Genomic DNA, 24592 nt, shown 5'->3' with positions numbered 1-24592 from the left:
TTAATATCTTTTCTGAGCAGGGGCGACCAGAATTGCATGCAGTATTCAAGGTGTGGGTGTACTATGGATTTATATAACAACATTATGTTACTTTGTCTTATTTATCCCTTTCTTAATGGATCCTAACATTGTTAGCCTTTTTGACTGCTGCTGCCCATTGAGTAGATATTTTCAGAGAACTATCCATATTGACTCCAAGATCTTTCTTGAGTGGTAACAGCTAATTTAGATCCCATCATTTTGTATGTGTATGTGAGATTATGTTTTCCAGTGTGCATTACTTTGCATTTATCAACACTTGAATTTCATCTACCATTTTTTTTGCCCAATCACCGAGTTTTGTGAGATCCCTTTATAACTCTTCACAGTCTGCTTTGGACGTAACTGTCTTGAGTAATTTTTTATCGTCTGCTAATTTTGCCACCTTCCTGTTTACCCCTTTTTCCAGATCATTTATGAATATGTTGAACAGTGTTGGTCTCAGTACAGAACCCTGGGGGACACCACTATTTATCTCTCTCCATTCTGAAAACTGACCATTTATTCCTATCCTGTGGTTCCTGATTTTTAACCAGTTACTTATATATGAGAGGACCTTCCCTCTTATCCCATGACTCCTTACTTTGCTTAAAAGCCTTTTGTGAGGGATCTTGTCAAAAGCTTTCAGAAAAGTCCATGTACACTATATTCACTGGATCACCCTTATCCACCTGTTTGCTGACCCCCTCAGAGAATTCTAATGGATTGGTGAGGCATGATTTCCCTTTACAAAAACCTTGTTGACTCTTCCCCAACAAATCGTGTTAATCTGTGTGAGTGATAATTCTGTTCTTTATTGTAATTTCTGTTTCCTGATACGGAAGTTAGGCTTACTGACCTATAATTGCCGATATTGCTTCTGGAGCCTTTCTAAAAAATTGGTGACACATTAGCTATCTTCCAGTCATCTGGTACAGAAGCTAATTTAAATGATAGGTTACATACCACATTTAGTAGTTTTGCAATTTCATATCTGAGTTCCTTCAGAAGTCTTGGGTGAATACCATATGGTCCTGGGGACCTAATACTGTTTAATTTATCAATTTGTTCCAAAACCACCTCTATTGATACCTCAGAATGGGATAGTTCTTCAGAGCTGTCACCTTAAAAGAATGGCTTAGGTGTGGGAATCTTCCTCACATCCTCTTCAGTGAAGACTGATGCAAAGAATTCATTTAGCTTCTCCGCAGTAGCCTGATCTAATTGATCATTCTAATTTATGTGGCATGCATTTAAAAAATAAAATTCTGAAATCTTGTTGTATTTGTGCTGCTTTGCTTATGAAGATGATTGCATATTCAGTATGCACAGAAGGCAAAGCCCCTTGGTAATTGAGCATGGCTGATTTGTTCTTGGCGAGACAAGTTGCTGTTATGCACATAAGTGCTCCCCTCCATGCAGCTGTACAAGATATGATCATTATTTGAATCCTTCGCAGGTTCAGGGTTGGCATCGGAAAGCTACATCCTGTGGGTTCTTGCTGGTTCCAGTCCTGGAGGGTCCATTTGCACTGCCCAGTTACCTATATGGAGACCCACTTCGAGCACAGTTGTTCATCCCACTCAATGTGAGCTGCTTGCTGAAGGAGGGCAGTGAGCATCTGTTTGACGGTAAGCAATATTCCTCAGCCACCGTTGGGTACCTTCTTGTAGGGAGAGCTCTCACTGTGATGTGTAGCTAGCATAAAGAATCACACCTACCATATGTCCACTGGCTGGATAAGATGCCTGCAATTACATTTCCTCCTATCTACTGTTAAGAATACAGCCCCTTCACCAAGAGAGGGGAAAGATGAGGAGGGAAGCTGTATTTCAGGGCAATGGACACACACCAGAGCATAAAGTTCGTAGTGAGAGGTGCCAATCAGCAGGGAGATTTCCATGTCCCTCATTCTCCTCTGTTGCCAGGATGCTGAATGTTCCTAGAGAAACTATATCAGGTAGTTAACCCTGCTGTTATTTTGTAAAATTTAAAAAAGCCCATTCTGCTGACAGCTCCCATCCATCCTGCTAGCCAGTCTGCATTTGTGTCTTGCATTTGTTCATTCCCTCCTCTCTGAGATGACATAGGCTAGACTTCCATGGTTAGCATCCTATTTTTGTTGCCATGGTTACATTCTGGGTAGGAACATTTGCTCATGAGATTAAGGGCTAGAAACTGCAATCCTTTTTTGTTCAGCATGACCTCTCCCTTCCTAGTGATGCTGTTGTGATAAGCCTCAGCTGTGAGCCTTGCCCGGAGGTCAGAGCTTCGAGTCCCAGCACAGAGAGATGTATCATACAGCTGGTGCAGAGGGATGATGTGAAAAGGAACAATGTTTAAAATTTTAAAAATTCATCTTATTGATTTAAATTGTTCTCACCCCAGTTAACGCTCTTCCTGGAGTCTCACTGTAAATGCAGAAAGAGCAGTGAATACTCTACAGTAGTGGTTCCCAACCTGTGGCTTGGGAGCCAAAAATGGCCTGCAGGGGATTTCAGAGTGGCCTGCCACTCCTCTCCTGCTGGGTGCAGAAGGGAGCTGCTGCCTAAGAACCCAGGTGGAGCGTGTTGCCCTGGGTTTAAAAGGCTGGTGCAAGCTCCTTGCTGCAGCCAAGGGGACAGGAGATCAGCACTCCCCTCCCCCTGGCTGTAGCAGGGAGCACAGCAAAATGCTCTGTCTGGATCCCTAGGCACTGGGATCCCTGCTGGAGCCAGAGGGATGGGAGATCAGCACTGCCCTCCCCCGGCTCCAGCAGAGAACAAAGCACTCTGCCTCTGTCCCTAGGTGCTGGGGTCCCTGCTGGAGCCAGAAGGAGGGGAGCACTGATCTCCCATCCCCCTAGCTGCAGAAGGGAGCTACTGCCTTGGGACCCAGGTGGAGCGCACGGGGCTACAGGATGTGTGTGGTTTCCCTTCTGCAGCCAAGGGGATGGGAAAGCCTCCTCGCAGAACTCCTTCCATCTGGCTGCAGGGAGGTAGGGGGACTTCTTGGGGAGACTGGTGACCCTTCAGGGTAGTAAGTTATTTCTGTGGCCCTCGAGCCAAAGAGGTTGGGAACCACTGCTCTACGGGTTGTGGTGCAGGCATAGCCCCACTGGCTTTAAATAGGCTATTTTGAATGCTGTGTTACTCAAAATGATGATCACGTTCCATTTTTCTCTGATCCTCACTAAATAAAAATATATTCATGATTTGGGGTTAGGGATCTTCATGGAGGGTGAGTTGATCTTAACCCCAGGCCTTCTCTCTTGCCAAAACTAAATTCTTATTGATGCCCAAAGGTGAGCAAAGTGGAAACATGGGACAATATTTTGATAGTATCACAAGAGCTAAAAACAGAAAACCTTCCCCCTCACACCCAGTGTATTTACAAATCTATGTATATTTCTTCCAATGTCACAAAAGCCAAATCCATGGTTGGTTCATGAATCAACGGTTGGTGTTTTTAAAAAACTCTCTTAATGTGTTGCTGGGAGTTCAGGGTGACAGATAAAATAATAGGCCCAAAGGAGATGGCTTAAAGGATGGCTTAAAGGAAGCACACAATGGAGTTGACCTGGGGAAGCCTGTCATGGGTTGGTAAAGATAAAATGGTTTCAGTTGACCTTTGTCTGGTTCTCTTGTTTCAGGCTTTGAACCTGAAACTTATTGGGATCGCATGCATCTACTCCAGGAGGCAATTGCACACAGGTATTTGTGGAGCAGGGTAGATGAGTTAAATGCACCCTTGTATATGGTGGTGGAGTGTGGTGTAAAGATCTAGACATAGATTTTGGAACTTTAAGGTAGTACTGTTAAACTTGAGATCATAGGCTATGTGTCTCCCTGAAGTCCTCTGAAAAATACGAAGTTAATCAGAATGTCCTCAAATGTTTGTGCCCAGTTGGCAGTGGGTTGGAATGGTGTGAATGCAACACGTGTGTGCTCTCAATATGTGGAAGGAACCTTGTCGCTCATTGGCAAACCCTACTGATTGTCTTAGGTATAACATTAGGTTCTAAAAGTGACCCCTTCTCTTAGGCTAGAAGCAGGTAAATTGTAATATCTCTGATAGGGACTGTCATGCCATCTGCACAGCACTGAGCACAATCCTGATATGGGTCTCTGGATGATAACTTAAGTGATTGATAATCAGCAGATGACTGGGATCTGACCCCTATAGTGGGAGGCTGGAAACAAGTTGACGAGGAATTGATGGCATTCTTTTAAACACTGCTTAGTGAGAGAGGGCCAAGAGCGGAGGAGTTAATTGGAAGGCACAGAAAAGCTTCCCAGTGCTGATCCTTCCTGCTTTGGCTTGCTGTGTAATGTCCCCTTTTATGGGTCTTCACATTCACTGTGGTCCCTGGCTGGCAGTTGGTTTCATGGTGCTTAACTCAGGCTTTCTCTCCATCATGGGGAAGCTGGCTCTTGGAATGGACCTTTCTTGCTTGGAAATGGCATTTTCTTCTGCCCAGTAAGTAGGAGGGGGATGAGTGTTCCCAGAACAAGATGAGTCAGCTGGCTCGAAGATCTCTGTGCAGGACTGTCCAGCCTGACCAAGCAATTCTTATAGTTTGACGCACCATATCAGCAGCTTTTCTGTAGCTCTCTCCTGATATATATGTACAGCTGAACCCTTTTGACAGACTGCCAGATAACATCACAAATTGGGCTGTTGGTTTCCTTTTTTCATACATAAGGTAGGAGAGAGATTAATCCCTATCTACCCCATCCTCATGCTCAGAATAAATAGGTTGAAAAACCTGGGGCTCCCTTCCTCCCCTCTTTGTCCCCTTCTCTTTGGGCCATGAGAAGAGTGTGCAAATGTGTTGGGGAAAGAATTCTCCTCTTTCCCATAGTCCTTTCCCATCCCATGGGTTGTAGGAGTCCAAACAGGAATAGCTTCATTCTTTCTAGTGTTTGTTTCCCCAGATTTGGATTTGTGCAGGATAAATACTCTGCCTCTGCATTCAACTTTCCATCTGAGAACAAACCCCAGTACATCCATGTCACAGGTGAGCAGTGCTTGGCACACAATGAGACTATGGGAGATTATAGACAAGGGAGAAACATTCTTGCACTCCTAGTTCCAGTGTTCTCCTTCAATAGCACTAATCAGCTGGCAAATAGCTGTAGCAGCTGGGACAAAGGGTCTAAAACAAACAGAAGGCAATGGAGAGACCAATCATCTCCTAAAATAAGTATAAACCGTTATTACTTTTGCCACTAGTAAAAAGCAGCAGATTGAGTATCTGCATTAAGGAGTCTGTGACCTGCTAACGGGTTACTGTTGCAGGTATCACTGGGGTAAGGTTGAGTCCATCTTTGCCTGCTAAGAGAGAGACTAAATTAAACTTAGTCTAGTTTCCCTTAGAGACATTTAGGTCAGATGGCAATGCTAAAACCTAGACTTAAAATCAAATTAAAATCCTGTCCATTTCCTACAGGGACTGTTTCTCTGCAGCTGCCTTACTCCAAGCGGAAATTTTCCTGTGGGCAACAACGGCGGCGGCGCAACTCCACCAGCTCAACCAATCAGAACATGTTTTGTGAAGAGCGCATTGGTTACAACTGGGCCTACAATACCATGCTGACCAAATCATGGAGGTCTAGTGCCACAGGGGATGAGAAGTTTGCAGATCGGTTGCTGAAAGACTTTACAGAGTTCTGCTGGAACAAAGATGGCCGTCTCGTCCTGTTCTGGACAGGCTGTCTGGAAAAGATGCATGCCAGTGCACCGTGAGGTAGGAGTGCATCTGCAGGAGAGAAAACTAAAAGCTTGGGAGTGTGATGAGGAAGAAGGTGCAGAGAACAGCCAGACACTTAGGGTCCATTTACCTTGGAACCCATGAAGACCTGATCAGTTTTCCTATTGATATTCAATAGAATCTGAGTAGGCTTTTGGGGGGAGACTGGGATACTATAATGTATCCCTGGGCCCTCCTATCGCACAAATCTTCATCACCTGAACAGAGCCTTGCTTCAAATAGTTGCATCCTCTACTTGCCAGAGCTCACCTAAACTGAGTAGAGGGAAGACTTGGAGACCACAGGTGTGTTGCAGGGAAGGGAGGCCACCAGAAATGTCTGATTTTTGGAAATGATCTGGTGTGGTAAGCCTATGACACGTCAGGCAAAGTCAAGTCTCACTTCTCTGGCATGTACCTGATTGTGTGCATATGTAAGATACAATGTATTATACACTCATGGTAAGTGTTTATATGTTTTAATATATTAAATAAAAAATGCTGAAAATCAAAAGTGGAATGTTCTGCCATAACTCGGGCAGTGAGTAAAAGAGAAGGTATTGGTGAATGAAGGAGTGTGCAGAAAATGGAGCCTTGCCAGAGGGAAGTTGTTGTTTATGGCAAGCATGAAGCTTTAATGCCTGTGAAAAGGACAAATTACTTTAAATTTCAGTTGAATTGCGTCTCTGCCCTTTCAGCTGTCAGGACTTGCAGTTCTGGGCTCTAGACCCAGAGACATGTTATGCTGCAGGAGCAAGGAGTCAGTTGCTGTCCTTCAGCTGGAGGCAAGGATCCAAGTCTAGGGAGAAATCAATTATGCCAAATACAAGATGTCACTGATTAGAGGAGTGAGGAAGATTCTGAACAGAAATGAAAGTGAGAGATCATAAACATTGTTTCAACTAAAATGTGTCTTTATCCCAAAAGGTTTCTGTAGCCAAGGGCCATTGTGTGACTGACTGTATCTGACAGTGCTCATGTAGCAAAGACTGTCTGGTTTTAGCTGTCACCCTCTTCATTTAATTCATCTAAGTATTGTAATTACGAGTGTGTGCCTCATTCCTGTTCGATAAAAATATTCGTCTTCTACCATTCATGTTCCTTGCTGTCCCCTATTTTACTCAGATGTATTACTATGAAAAGTACCTCTTGCACATATACAAGAGCCACTTCTCAAGTGTAACTAAGCTTTTATTTTAAAAAAGCTGGCCTCTAAAATTTCCTACGCCTAAGGAACGATGGGGGGGGGGGAGGGGAAAGGGAATCGGGTTGGGATGCTTAATGAAAGGTTTTATAAATGACACCTTTTAAAACGGGAAAATCCCTATCGCACCCTAGGTGTGGGTTACTAACATGCAGCAGCTCTCTTTATTTGAGAAACTGCTCGAGGTACAGGGACGTAAGATTTTAACTCCCTCTCCGTTGAGCTCGGAATGAAATGCGGCCCAATCTCTACTCGGCCCCTGTGTTGCTTTGTTTTTCTTGCAGCCCTGTGGGTTCCTCTTGCTTCCCAGATGGCGCCCTATCTCCAGCCGCGCGGTGCGGGAGGGGACGAGAGCTCTGGCCTGCCTCGCTGTAGTGATCACAGCGCATGTACGGGGCCAGGTCCCGGGGCAGGTGCTGTCACGCCTTTTGCCTCCGCTTGGCCGCACAGCTGCGCAGCGGGGCGCTGTCAGAGGGAGAGGCGGGATCGCTTCCCAGCCAGGCCCTGCGGGTGCGCCAGGGCGTTCTTCCAGGGGAGCCTCTGCGGGCGCCGCCGAGTCCGACTGGGGGCGGGGCGGGGTCCCGGCTCCACCCCGCACAAGCTGCCCTGGCGCCGCTTCTTCATCTTCGCGCGCGGCGGGTCGCTCTGGGCTGTGGGGCCCGGCTCCGGATCCCGGCCGGCCGGCGCCAAGGCAGCCGCTGCCCGCTCTCGGGAGGTACAGCGGCCGCCGAGGCTGGGCGAGGGCGGCCCCAGGAGGAGCCGGGAGCGGTGCAAGGGCTGGGGCGGCTCCGCCCGGCCTGAGCCCGGGGGTGGGGTCTCGGGCTGCTCCCGTCAGGCAGCGTCGCGAGCCTCCGAGCCCCCGGTGGGGCCCGCCTTGCCCCGGGGCAGCTAGCGACCATCCCGCGGGAGTGAGCGGCTCTCCCCGTCCCTGTCCCCGTCCGCCACCCCGAGCCGGCCGGGACACGCGGGCTACAGGCGCCGGCCGGCCCGTGCCCTCGCTGCGGGGGGAGGCAGGGGGCCTGTTCCCGCGCTGACGGAGGAAGGGCTGCGTAGCCTCCCGGCCCGGGGAGCATGAAGGGGAAAGAGATTGAAGGGGACTCCCACAGCGAAGGGAGCCCGAGGCGGATGAGGGGAGAAATCCTCGGGCTGTAGTGTAGGAAGGGGGCTGCTGGGATCTTCTACTGGACCGTCTCCCACCTCCTCCTGCCCCCCTTGCCCTGTGTAACATCCCCTGGCCCAGCACGTTCCGCTGCCCCTGGAAAAGCGATTTTAAAATGTTCCTTGGCTCGACTCTACCTCTGTGTGATGTCGCAGGCCCCTGGATTTTACCTGTGGCATTAATTAGCCTAACCCCTCTGCCATGCTCCCTGGTGCTGAATCACACAGTGCCCTGGTAGGAGGTGGGCGAGGCCTGTTAGTCTTCTATGAAAGTAAGGCTTTATCCTGAGTTCATGGAGCGTTCACAGCTGCATTTGTGTTTAGTTGATATCAAATGGGAAATTCGTGAGTCTCCATCTGAAAAGTATCTGTTCTCTGGCACAACTCCTATTACAGGGGTTTCCCCATTGTGCCCTAGAGAACCAGGGGACTGTTCTTGGCCCACAACATGTGGGACTTTCTCCCCCTGGACATGCACCACCACTCTTCTTCATCTTTGAAAATATTCAAATTTCAGATGTGCTTTCTGTTTTAATCACGGTGGACTTGTGTAGGAAGACTTCCTCCCACTTTTTTTTTTTTTTTTTTTTTTTTTAAGTGATGCCTTTATTTAGTTTTGGTTTTTTATTTTAGTTTTCACCTGTTGTTCGCAGGCTAGGAAATTCTTTTTAGGGTGACTTGTCCAAGGACAGCTGGGATCGACAGTGTAGTCTGATGATAAAAGTGTTCTGATTATTTTTGTAGTCAAAATGAGTTATTAAAATGAACCTGTTATATGGATATTGCATGTCCCTATCTCAAGGACAAGCTACTGAGCCGATCAGCACTTAAAATTCCTGTGCATGCTGAGAGCCCGATCCAGCCTTGACCAGCATGTGTTAAAACCTACAACTGCCTTGTCTTCACCAGGATTTTAATATAGGTTAGTTAACACGTTTAACAATACACCCTTTTTGCTAGTCAAGAAAAGGCTTAAGACATTGTCTTCACTGCAGTGAAAAGTGGATGCTTGTCAATATAGTTATCTCAATGTAAATTCCTAGTAGAGACAAGACACTGAAGTTTTCACCTCAGTGTAGCTAACTAAGAACAACCCCAGCTATCTACATTGAGGTAAAAACTATCTGTGCCTTGTCTCCACTAGGATTATACAGTGAAACAGGCAACTCGATGTAAAAGCACACCTTTTTCTGCAGTGAAGACAAAGCTTAAGGGGCAACAAATAGATGATCTGCCCAAGTGGTCTATTCTACTTAGCTAAATTTGTTCTCTGGCTCTCATCCGACGCTTCAGGAGGAACATATGTGGTTAATTCTGTAGGCACTCCTTCCAAAGTCCAGTGTAAAAAGCAATTATCACTTGATAGCATTTACAAGAATATAAGAAACCAGTGATCAGCTACAGGTCACTTGTCCCTGTAATTTATTGCACTGTAGAATTTTAGATGCAAGTCAGTTCTTTTCCAGTGGGCAGTAAGTAACTTGATCTTATCTAGCCAGACTGAGGTGGATTCAATTTTGCACAGCCGGGTGGGTGGTGGTTGTTATGTAGCAGACTAAGTGTTTTGGGGGAGGAACATTTTTACAAGTAATTATTTTAAAGATTCCACATATTCAACGTATTTGCTCTCTCTAACTTTTAGTGATTCTCATTTGCCCTGTGTTTTAGCAAGAGAGGGTTCTTGTTCTCTAAGTCTGATGACTGATGGGAGGAATACAAAGAGTTCCACTGTTGTTCGGGGCAAGTCACTGCGCCTCTCTTTACCTCAGGTCCCACTTGCAAACCTGAAATGCTGCTTGTCTTACAGGAATAGTGAGAGGCTTTAATTACTTTTTTAAATTTGAAATACATAGAAAGTGCTCTAGAAGTGCAGTGAAGTATTTTAATGTATAGTATGAGGTAGAAGTAGAAGGTAGCAATGTATCTTGATAGGGAGGGGAGTGTTTGTCTAGCAGCACAAACATCAGATGCTGTTTCTTTGTTGCATAGAAGAGGCATCCAGAGGAATATAAGCATGAAGCGGTTCATGGCACTTTTAAGTAAGAATAAAAATAAGGACCCTCCACGGGCCAAGCTGCTGGATCTAGCAGGACAACTCTGCCGCCATCTTCAGAGAATGTCCCCCAGCCTGGAAAAGCTGGTTGAGGCCATGATGGGGTGCAAGCTTCAGGGATATTTCCTCACCAACATCAGTGTTGTCCGAGCCTGTGTGCTTGTCCATATCCACAGGGGACAGCACGACTCAGCTTGTAGACTTCTGGAGGTAGGAATATGTTGTCACTTCTTCAGTGAAACTACAAGGGAGGGCAGGAAGTAATGTTAGACAAGCTGTGGAAAGGTATGCGTCAGGGATCAGAACGTAGGTGCTTACAGCAACTACAAGGAGGAGGCTAGCATGTAGGGGTCCCTGAGGAGTATACAGTGCTGAGCTCTGTAAGGAAATCCTGGGCAAAATAGCTGTTGGTAAAAGAAAGATGTAAAAGACCTCAGGGACTGATTTCCGCCCTCAACTACACCAGCGTAATTCCCATTGGAATTGGGATCCTTTTTGTGCTTAAAACTCAGCATGTCCTTAAATGCCTTGCAGGATCAGGTCCTGTGGCTCAGCCCCTTATAGGATTGAGCCCATGGGTGGGATGGTGTGAGGAAACTTGGGCTGCCAGTGATCATGCTGTGTCTGTCCTGGAGAGAAAAGACTTCAGTCTCCAGAGCTGTCAGCTTAGGACCTTTCACCAGTGCTAAATTAAATGCTTTTTTAAAAAAGCAGCAGGTGCATAATGAGCTCTTTTCTTGCACATAGTGCTCTGTGCAGGTTAGATAAAGAGTAGTGGGCCATGCAAAAGACTCCTACTTGGTGCAGGTTACCACCTCAGCTGATCCAGTGTGAATCCCTTTCAGTCGGTTTCAGGATGCTGAGGGATTTTTCCCCTTTGTAAAGGACACTGGTTGACTGTCTGGAGAGGGGGTGCTCAGCCCTGCCATTGTCTTAGTGTTGCAGGGCAAAAGAAAAGAAGGAGCTGGTGCAACTTTGGAATGAGATCCACTACCACAAAGTCATGGAGAAACACCACACAGATTCCCTGACACCGGTGCAGAAATTCCGGTGCAGGAAGAGGTACCTCGGGAGTGGGATGATCTGGTGCTCTTCCTTTCCTGTGATTTAGGGATGTGGTGCATGGAAAATAAAAGGCTGCATTCACATCCTACGATGGCTCCTTCTTGGGGAACAGGTTTTACTGTTAACTTGAAGCTTTGGCTCACTCCTATTGCAATCAGTGGCAAAACTTCTATCGAGTTTAATGGTGCAGTTTGGGGACCTTGATGATCATACTTCCTTTTCTGCACAGGAATCCTCCGCCTGTTTCCCTCTGTCCTGAAGGTGTAAAGATTCGAAACTATCCAGAAAAAGTGCGCCAAAAGCTGCACAGATTTGCTGCAAAGGTGACAATGTATCCAAACAAGGATCAGCGGGTATGGATACTATGTGCCACAATGTTACTCAGGCTGTTGCTGAAAGTTTCCCTGTGCAGGAACAGTAGCAACTACTATGATCAAGGCTACATAAATGTTCCCTACCTAACCCCTTGTTTTCAGTCAGTTATAACTTTCATTTTTTGGACTGAAGTTTCCCATGTTTGATCTTTGCCCGAAGGGGTGTTGCATCTTAATTTTTTTTTTTAAGTTTAAACAAAACAAATTCAGTTGTTCTACAGAACAAAGAGGTTGGAGAAAATGTTTTCTCTGTTATAATAGTGTTTTAACAGCTCTAGTGTTGAAAGGGCTGAATGAAATTTGGCAGGGAAATAGCTCTCACTGAAAAGCACTGTAGATGTTTTCATGGTAATTGGTTGTGATTTGACTGAGTTACAACCTATTTAAAAGTGCATCGACTTTTCTTGCTAAATTTGTAAAGTTTGCCGCCAAGATAATCCTGTGCATGTGTGATCTAGCTTAGCTGGATGGAGACAAATGTAGTGAAATTGACCTCTGAATGAGCCAGGACTTGGCAGGAATCCTTGTCTGATTCACTATTTTATAAGGTAAAAACTGCAGCACTCCTAAAATTTTCACTCAAGGGGCTCCCTCCTTCAAGCTCCCCGGGTGTATGGGGGACATGTTATTCTGGGGGGTGTTTAGCTTAGGTTCTGCATTATGAAATTTATTTTATATTTTTTGTCAAAACAGCATCAATTTACAAAATTCCATCAAAAAGCTGTGTTAAGAGAATGCTAAGGTTTGCTTAGTTAAGCTCTCAAAAGTCAGGAAATGACAATGGAAGGTAGCGCGCCAGACCAAAACTTTGTCCTGTTGTGCGTGGGCAATATGATACATGATTACGTAATTTATCAAGTAGTTTAGTGTAATAAACAGTTTTTCTACAACCTTAGATATGTACGCATGTACTATTCAGAGTCTCTTAAAGTTATTTTATGCCATGCACACAGCAAACCATTCTTACACAGTATATCAGTGATTAAATACAACAACATAGAATAATGGTGACATTTGCTAGCATGTATAAGACATCCAAGTTTGTGACTAAGTTAGCTTTGTAGTTAACTCCCTTATTCCCTGAATTGTACCCAAGGAAGGTTGCACTTCTGATTGACAAGAAAATTTATAATACATGTATGTTGACTGATTTATTAAACTACTTACTTGAGAGACAGGAAAATCTATTATATAAGTAGCCAAAATCATTGAAGATGTAAAGTTTCATTATCACAATGATAATATGGTAAATTTAAAGGTATGAAAATATATGACAAGATGCTACATATGTCTCTAACACAGAAAAAAATTGTTATACTGTATTATTTAAGACATCTATGATCATTTAATGAAAGATTATAGTAATGAATATATACAAGGGAGAAGAGTAAAGGTTACACGTGCAACCTTAACTGTGGCATTCTGGACTATTGATTGCTTAAGCCAAATGTTCTCTTAATATAGTTTTTAATGTAATATGCAAGAGATTTTAAAGACCTGTCATAGATTATTTTTGTAAGGTCAGAATGAACCATTATGATAGTTTAGTCTGCATAAAGCAGGCCACAGAATTTCACCCAGTGATTCCTGCATTCAGCCCAATAACTTGTGTTCCAATGGTAAATTACCTTCACTCTTAAAAATGTGCTTATTTCCATCAGTTGGTTATTTATTTATATCAGTTAAATTACAAGTAAGGCAAAAACACAGTGGGATTCCTAGGTTCCCTTTCTCAAATAGGATGTCAAGAGAAAATTAACTTTTTCTGTTCTCTTCCTCTTTTTATGAGCTAATCAATCAGTGGGAGCTATGCATGTTCTCCAGGGATCTGCATGGGGATCTGTAAGCTCATACTGTCTGATTGCTTTTGGAAACTGGAGGGACCAGCATGATTATTTTGATGTGGTTTATTCTTTTTCCCATGGTTACCTGGATTTGCAGGAGGGTTTGGCTCAGGATATGAACCTGCAGCCAAATCAAGTCTATAACTGGTTTGCCAATTACCGTCGTCGTCAAAAAACCCGGCTCAATCGGCTGGAAAATCTCATCAGCTCAACCGACGAGGCTTCAACCCACCAAGCAAAATATCAGCCCAATAGTGGATCCTGCATTCCACAAGCTGCAGGTTGGTCTCCTCCTAATGGGCTTGGGATGTGGTCCAGGCAGGAAGCCTGTTTTAGGATCCCCTCATGATAAGCAGAGGGACAGTATTAACTAACCTTACTTCCTTGGGATCAGTAATTAAGTATTGCTGAGTCAAGCAGGGCTGTTCTGTTATACAGGCCTCCTCTTTGCTCTGTTAGGCATCAGTGTGTGGAAATAGGGAGTTTGTATCAAAGTTGCCTCCTCCATACAGTTAGGGCAGCACTGGGATCCTCTCTATTCCTGCTGGGCATCATTGTTGACACAATGGGTGTCAAAAGGGTTATGGCAGAGTTGTCCTCTGCTGCAGCATCCTACTGTTATCATAGTAGACACCACTCTGGAGAGGGGATAGCAGGTGTCACAGCAGTTGTCAGTGCTCATGCATTGGTGAAGTGGCATCTGGTTCCTTCCAACCCCACACCCCTTTGGATGCAGTATGTCACTTTCCCAACGTCTTGCCCTTGACAAATGAAAATCCAAAGGTTGCACCTACATCTCTCACTATCCAAATGCCTTGCCAAGGTTGGACTGGGTGCCAAGCGCCCATCTAGGCCATGAATATTAAGAGTTGCCAGCAACACAATAATAGTTTATAAGTAGAGAATCCTGCTCCCCTGCCTAGTAAGTGGAGTAGCCTAGTGCAGACACATGACCCTGGACCTGCAATTCACTCCAGTAAAACCCAATACAAAACCTGAGCATTTCCGCTGGACCCTTCCAGAGTCATAAGCAGAATTCAGTCGTTAACAACAGGGAGAGCCCTGTTGCATTTGTTCCACTAGCACCAACCTTTGTATATTTCATTTCAAAGTCACAAATGTACTGACCTTAGGATTCCCAGGAGTATCCCTTCACCTGCCCTGTTCTATGCCTTTCAGATGCATTTCAGGCAGATGTTGGCTCAGAGCAGAAAGAAATTACCCATGTGCCCTGTGATCTGGGCTGGGAGCAGTCAGCTGCAGGATTGAACTATTCTGCTGATGGGACGTTTTCAAAGTTGTTGGAATCCAGGTGATGTATGAGGGCGTCTCATCAGTATAGCAGAAATGCAGTGACTATGTGACTTGAAATTCTCTCACAGGACTGACGTTCACATCAGGCTGGCAGTTCCCAGTGAGATCAGTTTGGAGTCTTGACTCCTTTTATAGACGGGAGTGATCAGTGCCCCCAAAATCTGCTTCAGCCATTCTGAGCAGTGGCACAGACTCCCTATCCCCTAGGATTGGTCCTCTGGGGTTCAGTTGGCAGTGACTCCTTTCCAGGAGAGAGAGGGCTTAAGGGTAGAGCTGCTATAGGTACTGAGCAGCTGTCTCTCCCTTTAAGAGATGATTACACTCTATGTGGTGCATCAAAGTCATTCACTGCAAAGTCACTCAGTGCAAAGTCATTCACTCTCATTCACTGCATCACTATAGCTTTCTGCAGAGCAGTCAGTTACAGGAGACGAGGTCAACTAAAACTTCAGAGACCCCTCTCAACACTGAAGAGCCTACAGCTTTCTGCATTGAGCCTGAACGTGGAACAACACTTAGCTCTGCCATCCTTGAGACCGGACAGGCATCAAGTTACACTGCCACTAGCCCCTGGCAGGAGAACTTTGTCCTCTGCTCCTGCGGGTCGCTTCCCTTCCAAAGAGAACATCTGGACATAAGGCAGCCAACTCCCAGTGCAGCAGGAGTCTCCAGCGAGAGCAGCCAGTGTCCCCTGTGGAGCCCTGGTAAAGCAGGTTAGTGGAACTGCACTCGATTCAGAGCCGTTGTTGGCTTGAAAGCTCATTGTTTTTTATCACAGATCTTCCTGCTGCCACAGGCAGCCTCGTCTGTTTAGTGACAAGAAGGGGAGCTGGGCTTAACTTGAGTTCTTCAGTCCTGCTCCCAACAGATCAGGGAGCAAGTCTGAAAATCTAGATCACTGGACTGAACCAGGGTTTATTTTATCCTTGTACCTCTTTGCTCAGGCTGCAGGGCCCTTCAGCCACTTCCGTGAGGCTGCGCTTACTGCTTAGCTGCTCCTCTGGCCAACTCCCTTCAGCTGTTTGCTGTTCACCTTACTTGGCTATTGGCTTTTAAGTATTTAAACCCCCATGGTTCTCATCAGCTGAGTGCCGCTTACCTTGGCACTGGCTAGGCAATCCCCCTCAGTAGGCACTTGCCTCCTGGCTTTGTGTCACTCCAGGGCACCCAAGCCCTCCTGCTAGCAGAGCGTGTAGGTCCTTCAGCAACACTTCACTTCCCCTTTTCACTTTCTTTTGTTCTTACTTGCTTCTTGTCTTTCTCACCTCTCCCTTCCTTTCTCCTGATCTCTTCTCACTCTCTCCTTCCCGTCCCACCCCTTGTAGTTCACTGGTCCTGCAATGTCCCCCTTTCTTCTCCCATTTGGAATGGTCTCATTTGGACACATTAATTCATGTCTCCAGAGCTGAGAAGGGAAGTTGGATGGAAGTGAGTGGGGAGAGCAGCAGCCGTTGTGCAGCAGCTAGGTACCAATTACTGTGGCTGGCCATAATTGCGGCTGTGGGATTGTGGTGAGCTAGGGCCTGTGACTGTCACGCAGCCTGAGGAAGGAGGTTGGGGTTTGTGGGCTGAGCCTTGTTATCTGCCGCTCTCTTAACATGGGCATTTACTTCAGCAGGTGTCAGAGCTTCTTTGAGCAGGGTCCCTCGAGGTGGCTGTATTGAGGCCAGTTCTGAAAGCATCAGTCAGCAGGCAGATTTAGAGATTGACAGTATCGTGCTTAGAGAAGGACAGCTAGGGTCCCTGGAAGCCATTCTTCCCCACAGGTAACAAGAGTGGAGGATGCAAGTGAGATTGAAGTTCCGTGTTCGGTCCTTTCCCTGGTCTCCATGATCCTTGCCTTTGAGTAGGGATGAGGGAGCAGTGTGATGATACTTCCCCACCAGGGACCTGTTTCTCCGATTGTCCTGCACCCTGTATAGACGTCTACATCTGTGCACAGGGGTGTGAAATACTACATAATTGTACTCATTGTGTGCAGGCATAAATGGCTTCACATGGTGCAGGGCAAAGGAGAATCAAGCCCCCAATCTGGTAAGAGAAGGTACAAATCCACCCCACCCAACTCCATTGAACCTGGGTCTGAACTGCTGCTTGCCCATCTTGTTCCTGATTTTGATGGGCCTGATAGCTGGTTTTATGGAGCCTGGGCATCATCCTGAAATAGCTTTTGGAGATGCACAGCATCAGGACAAGTTTGTTTCATATAGCAGGCTTTCAACCCTTGAACTCCAGTTGCGCTGTCTTGTCTCTTTCTGCTCCAGGGTTTCTGCTTGTACCAGATGTTTCATGGTTGCAGATTTTCCCCTACAGGTTTTGCAGCTCATTTGATGCAAAAATGCCCCGGTATTATTACAATGTTACATAGCAATAGATGCCACAGAGGAAACATCAGGAAGTTGCTTTCATTTACTGATCTGCAGGAGAAAATAGCAGCAGCAACCTCTTATCCCAGCCCTTCTCCTCCAATTTTTCTACCATTTGTGTAATAATGACATTATCAAACACTATCTAATCAATTCTCAGAGAAGCCCTATTGGGTGGGTGGGGGTAGGTAGGTAAGTAAGCACTATTATCCCCATTTTACCGATGAGGATACTGAGGCATGGAGAGGTTGTGATTTGCCAATGACACAAAGGGAGTCAGTGTGAGGATTGGGAATAGAAATCAAAGCTTCCTCATTCCCAGTTCCCTGCTTAAACATCTTCTGACACTTCCTGTCTTCCCCAGTTGGCCTGTTGCCTGCAGCTCTTGCCAGGGTTAGCATTTTAAATAACCCATGCTGGGTGGTTTGGGACTGCCCAGGCCTGGGGATTATAACAGACACAATGGGGCAAGATGCAGACTGAGTTCTTGGATTCACACAGTCTTAAATAGGAACGAAAGGTCAAGAAGCATCGTAGAGAAGCCACTGATGACGTTATGGATGGATTTAAAACTGTATGTTCTGATTCTAGAATGAATCATATTTATTTTTAAAATATGTTCTGCAGTTGGGGGAAATATATGGTAAATGTCTCCTTGTTGCTGTATGTGACTTGAGTACGTAACCAATTTGAGGAAGCCACATGCCACCCCCCCTTATCATACTCTTGGCAGTGTAACCTTAGCTGATGGCAAAGACACTTAGTCGTGAAGATGGAGTTAATTTCCTCTTCTCCTCCTATCCCTGCTGCTACTGCTGCACATTGACTTTTTACCTGCTTCAGTTTCTCCCAGAAGGGTCCTGAAATTGGCACAAGATGTAGAATTTTCAAAAGTGACGTAGACATTTAAGGACCTGAGTGTCATTAAAAGCCAGTGGGACTTATGGGCTTTTGAAAATGTTACCCATGGAGACTGGAAGCCTTAATTGTTATGGGCTAGACCTCTAATCAGTGGACATCTGGCCCAATGGTGAGAGGGGATATCTTTGTGTATGGTGGGCAACTGTAACCCCAGATAATCATTGCCTCAGAGAAAAAGCTCAGGTTCCTCCCACTCAATAATAGCAGTAATTAATAATAATATTGCACTTAGCATCTTCCATCTAAGGATTTCAGATATTAATGAAAGGAGCTTCTCAAATACCCTATAAGGCAAATCAGTGGCATTGTCCCCACTTTACAGATGAGAAAAATCAGGCATAGAAAGAGACATGATTTACCCAAGGTCACATGCTGTTAATGCCTGGAATGGACTTCCAATCACATACTCTCGCTACCAGATCACCCTCTATCCCTTATTGGTTGGTGACAATTGCAGGGGCAGACCTACAGGTCAACCAAGGGAGCCTCAGTCTGCTTCTGTCTCACGGTAAAGGTGCTCACCCTGACTGGACTCAGCCTGAAAGCTCATTAGAACAACTCCAGTAGATATCCTGCATCTGTTCATAGTCTGTCTTATGCATCTGGACTGTATCCAAATCTGGCTTTGTGATTTGCAGGGCCCAACGCTGCAAGGCGGGGGTGTGGGGAGGAATCGGACTGTTAGTTGCCTGCTTCAACATCTGGTTGTGTTGCTGGGTGGGAAGAGTGGGGTAGAGCAAGTGAATTGGGACTCTGTGTGGGGCCACAAGCCATTTCTTGTTCAGACCAGTCTTGCTGTGTCTTCCTTGCTCTGGTTGGAGTGGGTGAAATTTGACACAGCTCATGATTCATGCAAAGCAAAACTCCCTAGTGACTGGCATTTGAAACAGAAAAACCCACTGACCCTCAGGGAGCAAGAAAACCTGGATTTTCCAGCCAGCATATTGGTTTAGTATATACAAATGCTTCGATGCTCATTGAAAATTTTGGATGCTGCCTGCTTTGTTGGGAGCCTAACTCAGGCTTCTGGGGATGCTTCTAGGAATGAGTCCTCTACTCTGCATCTGCTGTAAGCCAAGTAGCAGTGAGGAGTGTTCCTGGGAGCAGCACAGACAGTGCTGCTAACACAGCAGGCAGGATCTGTAGGTATTCTGAGATGGCTATTGAGAGAAAAAGAGAGATGCATTCATCCCATCTGCCAAGTCTCCCCACACTCTCCCCCATTGGCCTAGCACCTGTGGTTCTGAGCATGACCAGCATTTCTGTTGTCCCAAAGTGGGACCGTTGGGAAAGCCCAGATGTGAAGTTTGGATGGAGGGGCCAGCTGCAGGCTGAGATATGAGACTCTCAGTTAAAAGCCTTGAAAGGCTAGAGGCATCACTTACGATGTCTTGGTTAGTTCCAAAAGCTGTGTGTTTTGACTCTAAAATCATTGTTTTTATAATATTCTCCAGGATAGTCATAATCCTTGGTAGACGTCTCCTTGCTGTAAAGCGTTGTTGTGGATACATAAGCAAAATCAGGAACCTATGTGCCATCCCCAGTTAGCTCTCCTGTTAGCAACAATGCTCCCGCTGCAGGATCTGCTTATTCAAACTATTCTGATAAGGATGGGGAGATGGCATGGGTTTACATACTGCTCGCCAGTAAGTGCACAGAACCTTCTCCTGCAAATTCCCCTCTAGACCTGCTGCTGGGAGGCTAAAGTAAATGGTGGGTAAGGCATGACTGCAAAAGAAACACCCTGGAGGTCCCAGATTCTCATGTGAGCTAACTTATTCTGATGGTTTTTCCAGTTCCCCTCAGGCTGTGCTTGGCAAATCCCAGTGCCCACCTGTTTCCACACCCCATCTGGAGGAAATCCAGGGCTTGGGACACAGCCAGGTAAGAGAAAGCACTCCGCCTACAAAGGAAGAGACATCTGGAGCGTAATCCTCTCCAGATGGAGATGGGAGATGTGAAGTGGAAAGTAGGGGGGTTTATTTAAGGATTATCATGATGGGACAGGTAAGACTGGCATATCCCATTGCTGATGTTATTAGGGTGTGCTGAAAAAATACACACAAGTATTCTATTTCCAGGCTTTCCAATCAGAAGATAGGTGCCCTCCCTTGACCAACATTTTCTAATGTGGCTGCCTAAAATTAATCACCAAAATTGGTGTAAGCACCGAACTTAGTGCTCTGATTTTGTTAGGTGTTGGGCGCTCACAACTCCTATTCATTTTCAGAAGAGCTCAGCACATTCAGTCCATGTTAGGTGCTGGACTCTTTTCAAAGCCTTACCCTTCTAAGGGAACACCTAGCTATTCCAGCCACAACCTTTCTCAAGGTGGCATTTTCTTCAGGAGATTGCCATTGAATGTCTAAGGTTTAACTTCACTGGCTTTCTTCCTCAGTACAGGTGGGATTTATCTCTTGTGAAAGAAATGTTTTCAGCTCCTCCCTCAGCCATGATATCATATCTTATCCTATAAAAGCAAGGGAAGATAATGGTACATTTTAAGTGTTTCTCTTTGAGAGCTGGGAGGCAAGTTTGACTAGTGTTCTCCTTTGTCATCATCTTTAGTTCTGTGTCCCTCAAAGTTCTTGGATCCTATGTAAGGCAGGCTATCCTGCCTCTGACATTCATGCACACTGATTGGATATTTAGGGCCATTGCTTGTAATCTTAGGATATTTACAGTGTGATAAGATTTCTTTCTAGGGGGAATATAGACTCCTTTAGTGCCAACCATTGCTTACTGGCTTTTGCATGTTCAGAGGCAAATCTTTGAAAAGGGAATAGCTGGTAAGAGATTTGGGTCTCTAACTGAGAAGCCTGATATCCCAGGAATACCAGCCTTCTGTTGCTCAATCCCATTATTTAGTCACAGAGTCCAGTAGGCATTTAGGAAGGATTAATTCCTTGTGGCATATTAAAGATGTTGATTCATGCCCTAGCAGTTCTTCTCCTTTCAATGCTCAGAGCCCCCCTCTGCTCCAAGGTCTCCAAACCCAATCTGGGCAAGTTGTCAGAGGGTAGTTCCCTGGGCAGTGTCCACCAAATACTAGAGAGAGATTTTCTTTCATGTAAATTGCGTATCCAACCATCATTAAATTAAATGTGTCACTGTAGCTGCTGATCCTGCAGCCCGTATTCTTATATAATTTAACTCACAGTTTATGCACACTGTAGGAGGTCTACACAGAATTGTGTATAGCAAACCACCCTAGATTGTGCATGCTTAAAGGGTACACACCTTCTACGAGCAGATGTCTGGTTTGATTCTACTCTCCCAGGGTCATTAGCGCTTTGGATATGACATTCTTTTCAAAAGATTTTTTACTGACCCTGAAAAGGGATTTTCCCCCATCACAGCTATCTTACAGTCAGAAGAAGAAAGAAATGCTGTAACAGGAAATAATAAACAAAACAAATCACTTTACTAGGCGACTAGCTTTTTAACACTGATTTTTAAGGCAGCAGCATTCCCCAGGATGGCAGCAAGAAATCCAGTGTGTTGAGAGTTGTGATGACTCATTTCTAAGTTGGATGATAATAAACAGCACACCTAAGAAAGCTCCATCTGACATCCATCTTGAACTACCCATCACATTTATTTCTTGGCCTCAGATTTACTGGCCTAGGGAGCACTTAGCATCAGTTTCTGCTTTTCTTATACTGATATAATCTGCTGGAACAAATGTTTTGAAAAGATATTTTAAAAAGAGGGGGACCAAGTCTGTTAGTCCCATTGTGGGAGGCAGCTACAGCTCTGAAGACAGTAACAGAACCACCCTTGAGAGCAGCAGGATGAAGATCTTTATCTTGGAAAGTGACCTTTTTACAGCTATAACATGAACCAGATGAGTAGGACAGCTTTGGACATGGATGATGAATGAGCCTTTTCTAAGATTTCCAGGGCTCACAGTCTCTCTGTAGCGAGAGTTTTCACGTTTCTCCCTTTTGCAAAAGCAGACAGCCACATTGTGGGTAAACAGTTTTTTCCTTTCATTCTTTCACTCTGTGTGATGATTTACCCTGTTGTTACTCAGGAAATGGAACAAAGACTCCTCTTGTTTTCAGCCGCCTCTCTACGTATACCCCATTGTCATCCTGGTACCCCCCACACATCTGTGCTCTCCTATCCCTGCTCAAGAAGGAAAACAGTAGCTCCTCCACAGACAGTAACTGCATCCTTCAAGGAAGTGTCTGATGAAGCTTATGGTTCTTTATTTTGTCTTTCAGGTGCTGGAGGATCCACTAAGCGACCCCACAACTAGCGACACATTCTGGGCAGCATGGCTACTCTTTGAGTTCTCAGTCGGTGGTCGAATGTAACTTGCACAGTGACACCTGGCCTCCAGTTCTCCAGTGATTGCCCCTTTGTTGCCAAAAGAGGCAGTGAGATAACACGGTGTAATTAAGTGGGAAAGGAGACCTTTTCTAATTGTTACAAAGTTCATTTGGGCTACAGTTTTATCAAGAGTTTTAAAAGTAACAAACAAAAGCAGTGCTACCTGAGGTTCTTGCAGATCACAGACTTTAACTGCAACGATTTGAAGCTGCTTAGTCCGTTGTACGTATTTAGTCACTGGTTCTATCAAGTTTAAATTGGTGTCACTGTATTCATAATATATCTGGTAGAGATGGTTCTAGGTCCATCTGTTGTTGTTAATGATGAAGTTGTGTAAAAAGCCCCTCAATTCAAAGGGAGTAAAACCTCAGAAGTGTCATGTAGTGTGGGAATGTTATGTAAATGTATTAGGTCTGGAGAATTAGGGACCTAACTGAGCCTTGATACAAAGCTGCCTCCCCCTGCCTCTGTAGTTCACCAGTGCTGTGAATTCTGGGGCACACTAAATCCCATACTGCCACAAATCACACATTTTGGAGCACTACAGAATTCATAGCACCCAACAAAACTGTATTGTAGAAGATGAGATGGGGAAAGCAAGTGTGTCAGGGCCTAGCAGCAGGTGGACCTTGAATTCCCCAAGAAGGTCAGAGGAATGGAGGGGGTGGGGACAACTGAACTCTATCAATCCATACTTAGAATCCTCATCTCCAGATGGACAGGAGCTCTGCAACTGGTCCTAATGGTCGCCCTTCCCACAGTCTGCAGGAACCTGAAACTAAGGGCCTGATTCTCTACTGCCTTGCACTTTGTAGAGTCACTTACACCTGTATAAAGTGAATGTAAAACTGCTGTTTTCATTTGGTAGCATATTACATTGACTTTGCATTTATTTTGCAGGTACAAATGACAGCTTAAGGTGCAGGGCAGTGGAGAAGCAGGCTGTATATGTCCCCAAGTGCCTTGTAAAGCAGCTTTTGGGTTTTCCCAGATTCCCTCAGACTGCAGGAGTATGTGGCCTCTAATAGAAATTGGTAACTGTATTCAGCTGACATCCAATACTTGAATTTTGGGCAAATAGCTGAGGCTTTTCACCACTCTGATTGGAGGAGTACACTTCTAACAGGTCCTCTATCCAGATATTTTCCCCCAACCAGTCTCTAAGCTGTTTGCCTCTGCTCCCTCTCCATTGTGTGGTGTTTTGTTTTGTTTGGTTTTTTTTTTTTTTTTTGCTATATCACCGATCAGGAGCCCTATACTTTTCTTTTTATCTTACCCTGGGGTTAGAAAATGGAAATTGTGAGAGAAATGGGGGAGAGGGATTCATTTGCATCCAGGATTAAAAACACTGAGGGGTAAATCGTTTTGCTTTTTAAATATTTACCACAATTGTGTATTTTTTTAAAGATTCTGGATCACAAAAGAGAATCCTCCTTGCCCAAAGTCCAGGGCTGGGGTTTACTGGTGGAATGCTGATGCTCACATTGACTCTTGCAGTGAAGTAAGTTTGCAAATAAAGGTTATTAATAAGTCTGTCTCTCCATGGTTCATTTTCCATGTAGAATATTAAGTGGTTATAAAAAGATTTTTAAAAAGCATAATGTACCCAGCCCCAGGTCATTTTTGCTGTGAACCTGCTATTGAGGGGAGTGCAGAGAGCTCTCTCAGGAGTCCATCTCTATAACTCTTATCTAAGTATCAGTACTTGCGCTGGCGTTTGGTTGCTTTTTGTAAATTGGTTGCCACACCTTTTGCATTTGAGATACTTGTGTTTGGAGGGGCCTCTATGAGCTTGTGTTTTTTTTAAATGAGCGGGACTTAGATGAGTTGGAGTGTATGTGGTCAGAAGAGGAGCAGTCATTTGATGTGGTAGAGGCAGAGGGCTTCTTTCAAGTCATTTTGAAATATGTTCTTCCTATCATAACAGACTGGCTTTGTGCTGTCACTTTCAACATTAACTGTCTAGTTAACCCATCCCTCTCATGTGTAGAATGGTCTCGCAGCATGGAAGGGCTGCCACAGGCCACTTGTCATTCTTAAAAACTACATAAATAATGAAATGCAGAGAAGAAAATGCTGGTCCCTTTAGATAACTGATGTTTGAAAGCACATCCCAGTCCTGCTCTCTTCTGCCTCCTGATTGGTTATGGATCCTCGTCTGCCTTTAGCAACAGAGACAAATATATCCATCTCCTTTGCAATTGGCT

General features: G+C 45.1%; 2 protein-coding genes across 11 annotated transcripts in view; both read left to right on the top strand.

Moving 5' to 3' along the window:
• Nucleotides 1-6262, top strand: part of DEPDC5 (DEP domain containing 5, GATOR1 subcomplex subunit) — a 56932-nt gene extending 50670 nt beyond the window's left edge. For all 10 annotated transcript variants that reach the window (XM_067550036.1, XM_067550034.1, XM_067550035.1 and 7 more), the window contains 4 exons: nt 1478-1649; nt 3650-3710; nt 4935-5017; nt 5450-6262. In XM_067550036.1, coding sequence (XP_067406137.1) covers nt 1478-1649; nt 3650-3710; nt 4935-5017; nt 5450-5745 — 612 coding nt within the window. In that variant the 3' untranslated portion in view covers nt 5746-6262. The remainder of the gene's footprint in view (nt 1-1477; nt 1650-3649; nt 3711-4934; nt 5018-5449) is intronic.
• Nucleotides 6263-10021: 3759 nt separating this feature from the next.
• ANHX (anomalous homeobox) lies at nt 10022-23993 on the top strand. The gene is made up of 8 exons (XM_067550280.1): nt 10022-10373; nt 11101-11225; nt 11458-11581; nt 13544-13727; nt 14626-14758; nt 15163-15473; nt 19844-19931; nt 22277-23993. The coding sequence occupies exons 1-8, from the start codon at nt 10029-10031 to the stop codon at nt 22293-22295; spliced, it is 1329 nt and encodes a 442-aa protein (XP_067406381.1). The 5' UTR covers nt 10022-10028; the 3' UTR covers nt 22296-23993.
• The last annotated feature ends 599 nt before the right edge of the window (nt 23994-24592 follow it).

Source organism: Emydura macquarii, unplaced genomic scaffold (assembly GCF_026122565.2).
Source record: "Emydura macquarii macquarii isolate MOO-44397 ecotype Brisbane River unplaced genomic scaffold, CSIRO-AGI_Emac_v2 contig_1254, whole genome shotgun sequence".
Taxonomy (NCBI): domain Eukaryota; kingdom Metazoa; phylum Chordata; order Testudines; family Chelidae; genus Emydura; species Emydura macquarii.
This window is presented reverse-complemented; position numbering and strand designations above follow the sequence as displayed.

Bases quoted from the DNA above. Each gene is read 5' to 3' on its own strand.
- ANHX (XM_067550280.1), top strand. From the start codon at position 10,029: ATGTATCTTGATAGGGAGGGGAGTGTTTGTCTAGCAGCACAAACATCA. The intron at 11,226-11,457 runs GTACCTCGGGAG...TTTTCTGCACAG, and splicing joins AAATTCCGGTGCAGGAAGAG to GAATCCTCCGCCTGTTTCCC. The intron at 14,759-15,162 runs GTGATGTATGAG...GCATCACTATAG, and splicing joins TCAAAGTTGTTGGAATCCAG to CTTTCTGCAGAGCAGTCAGT.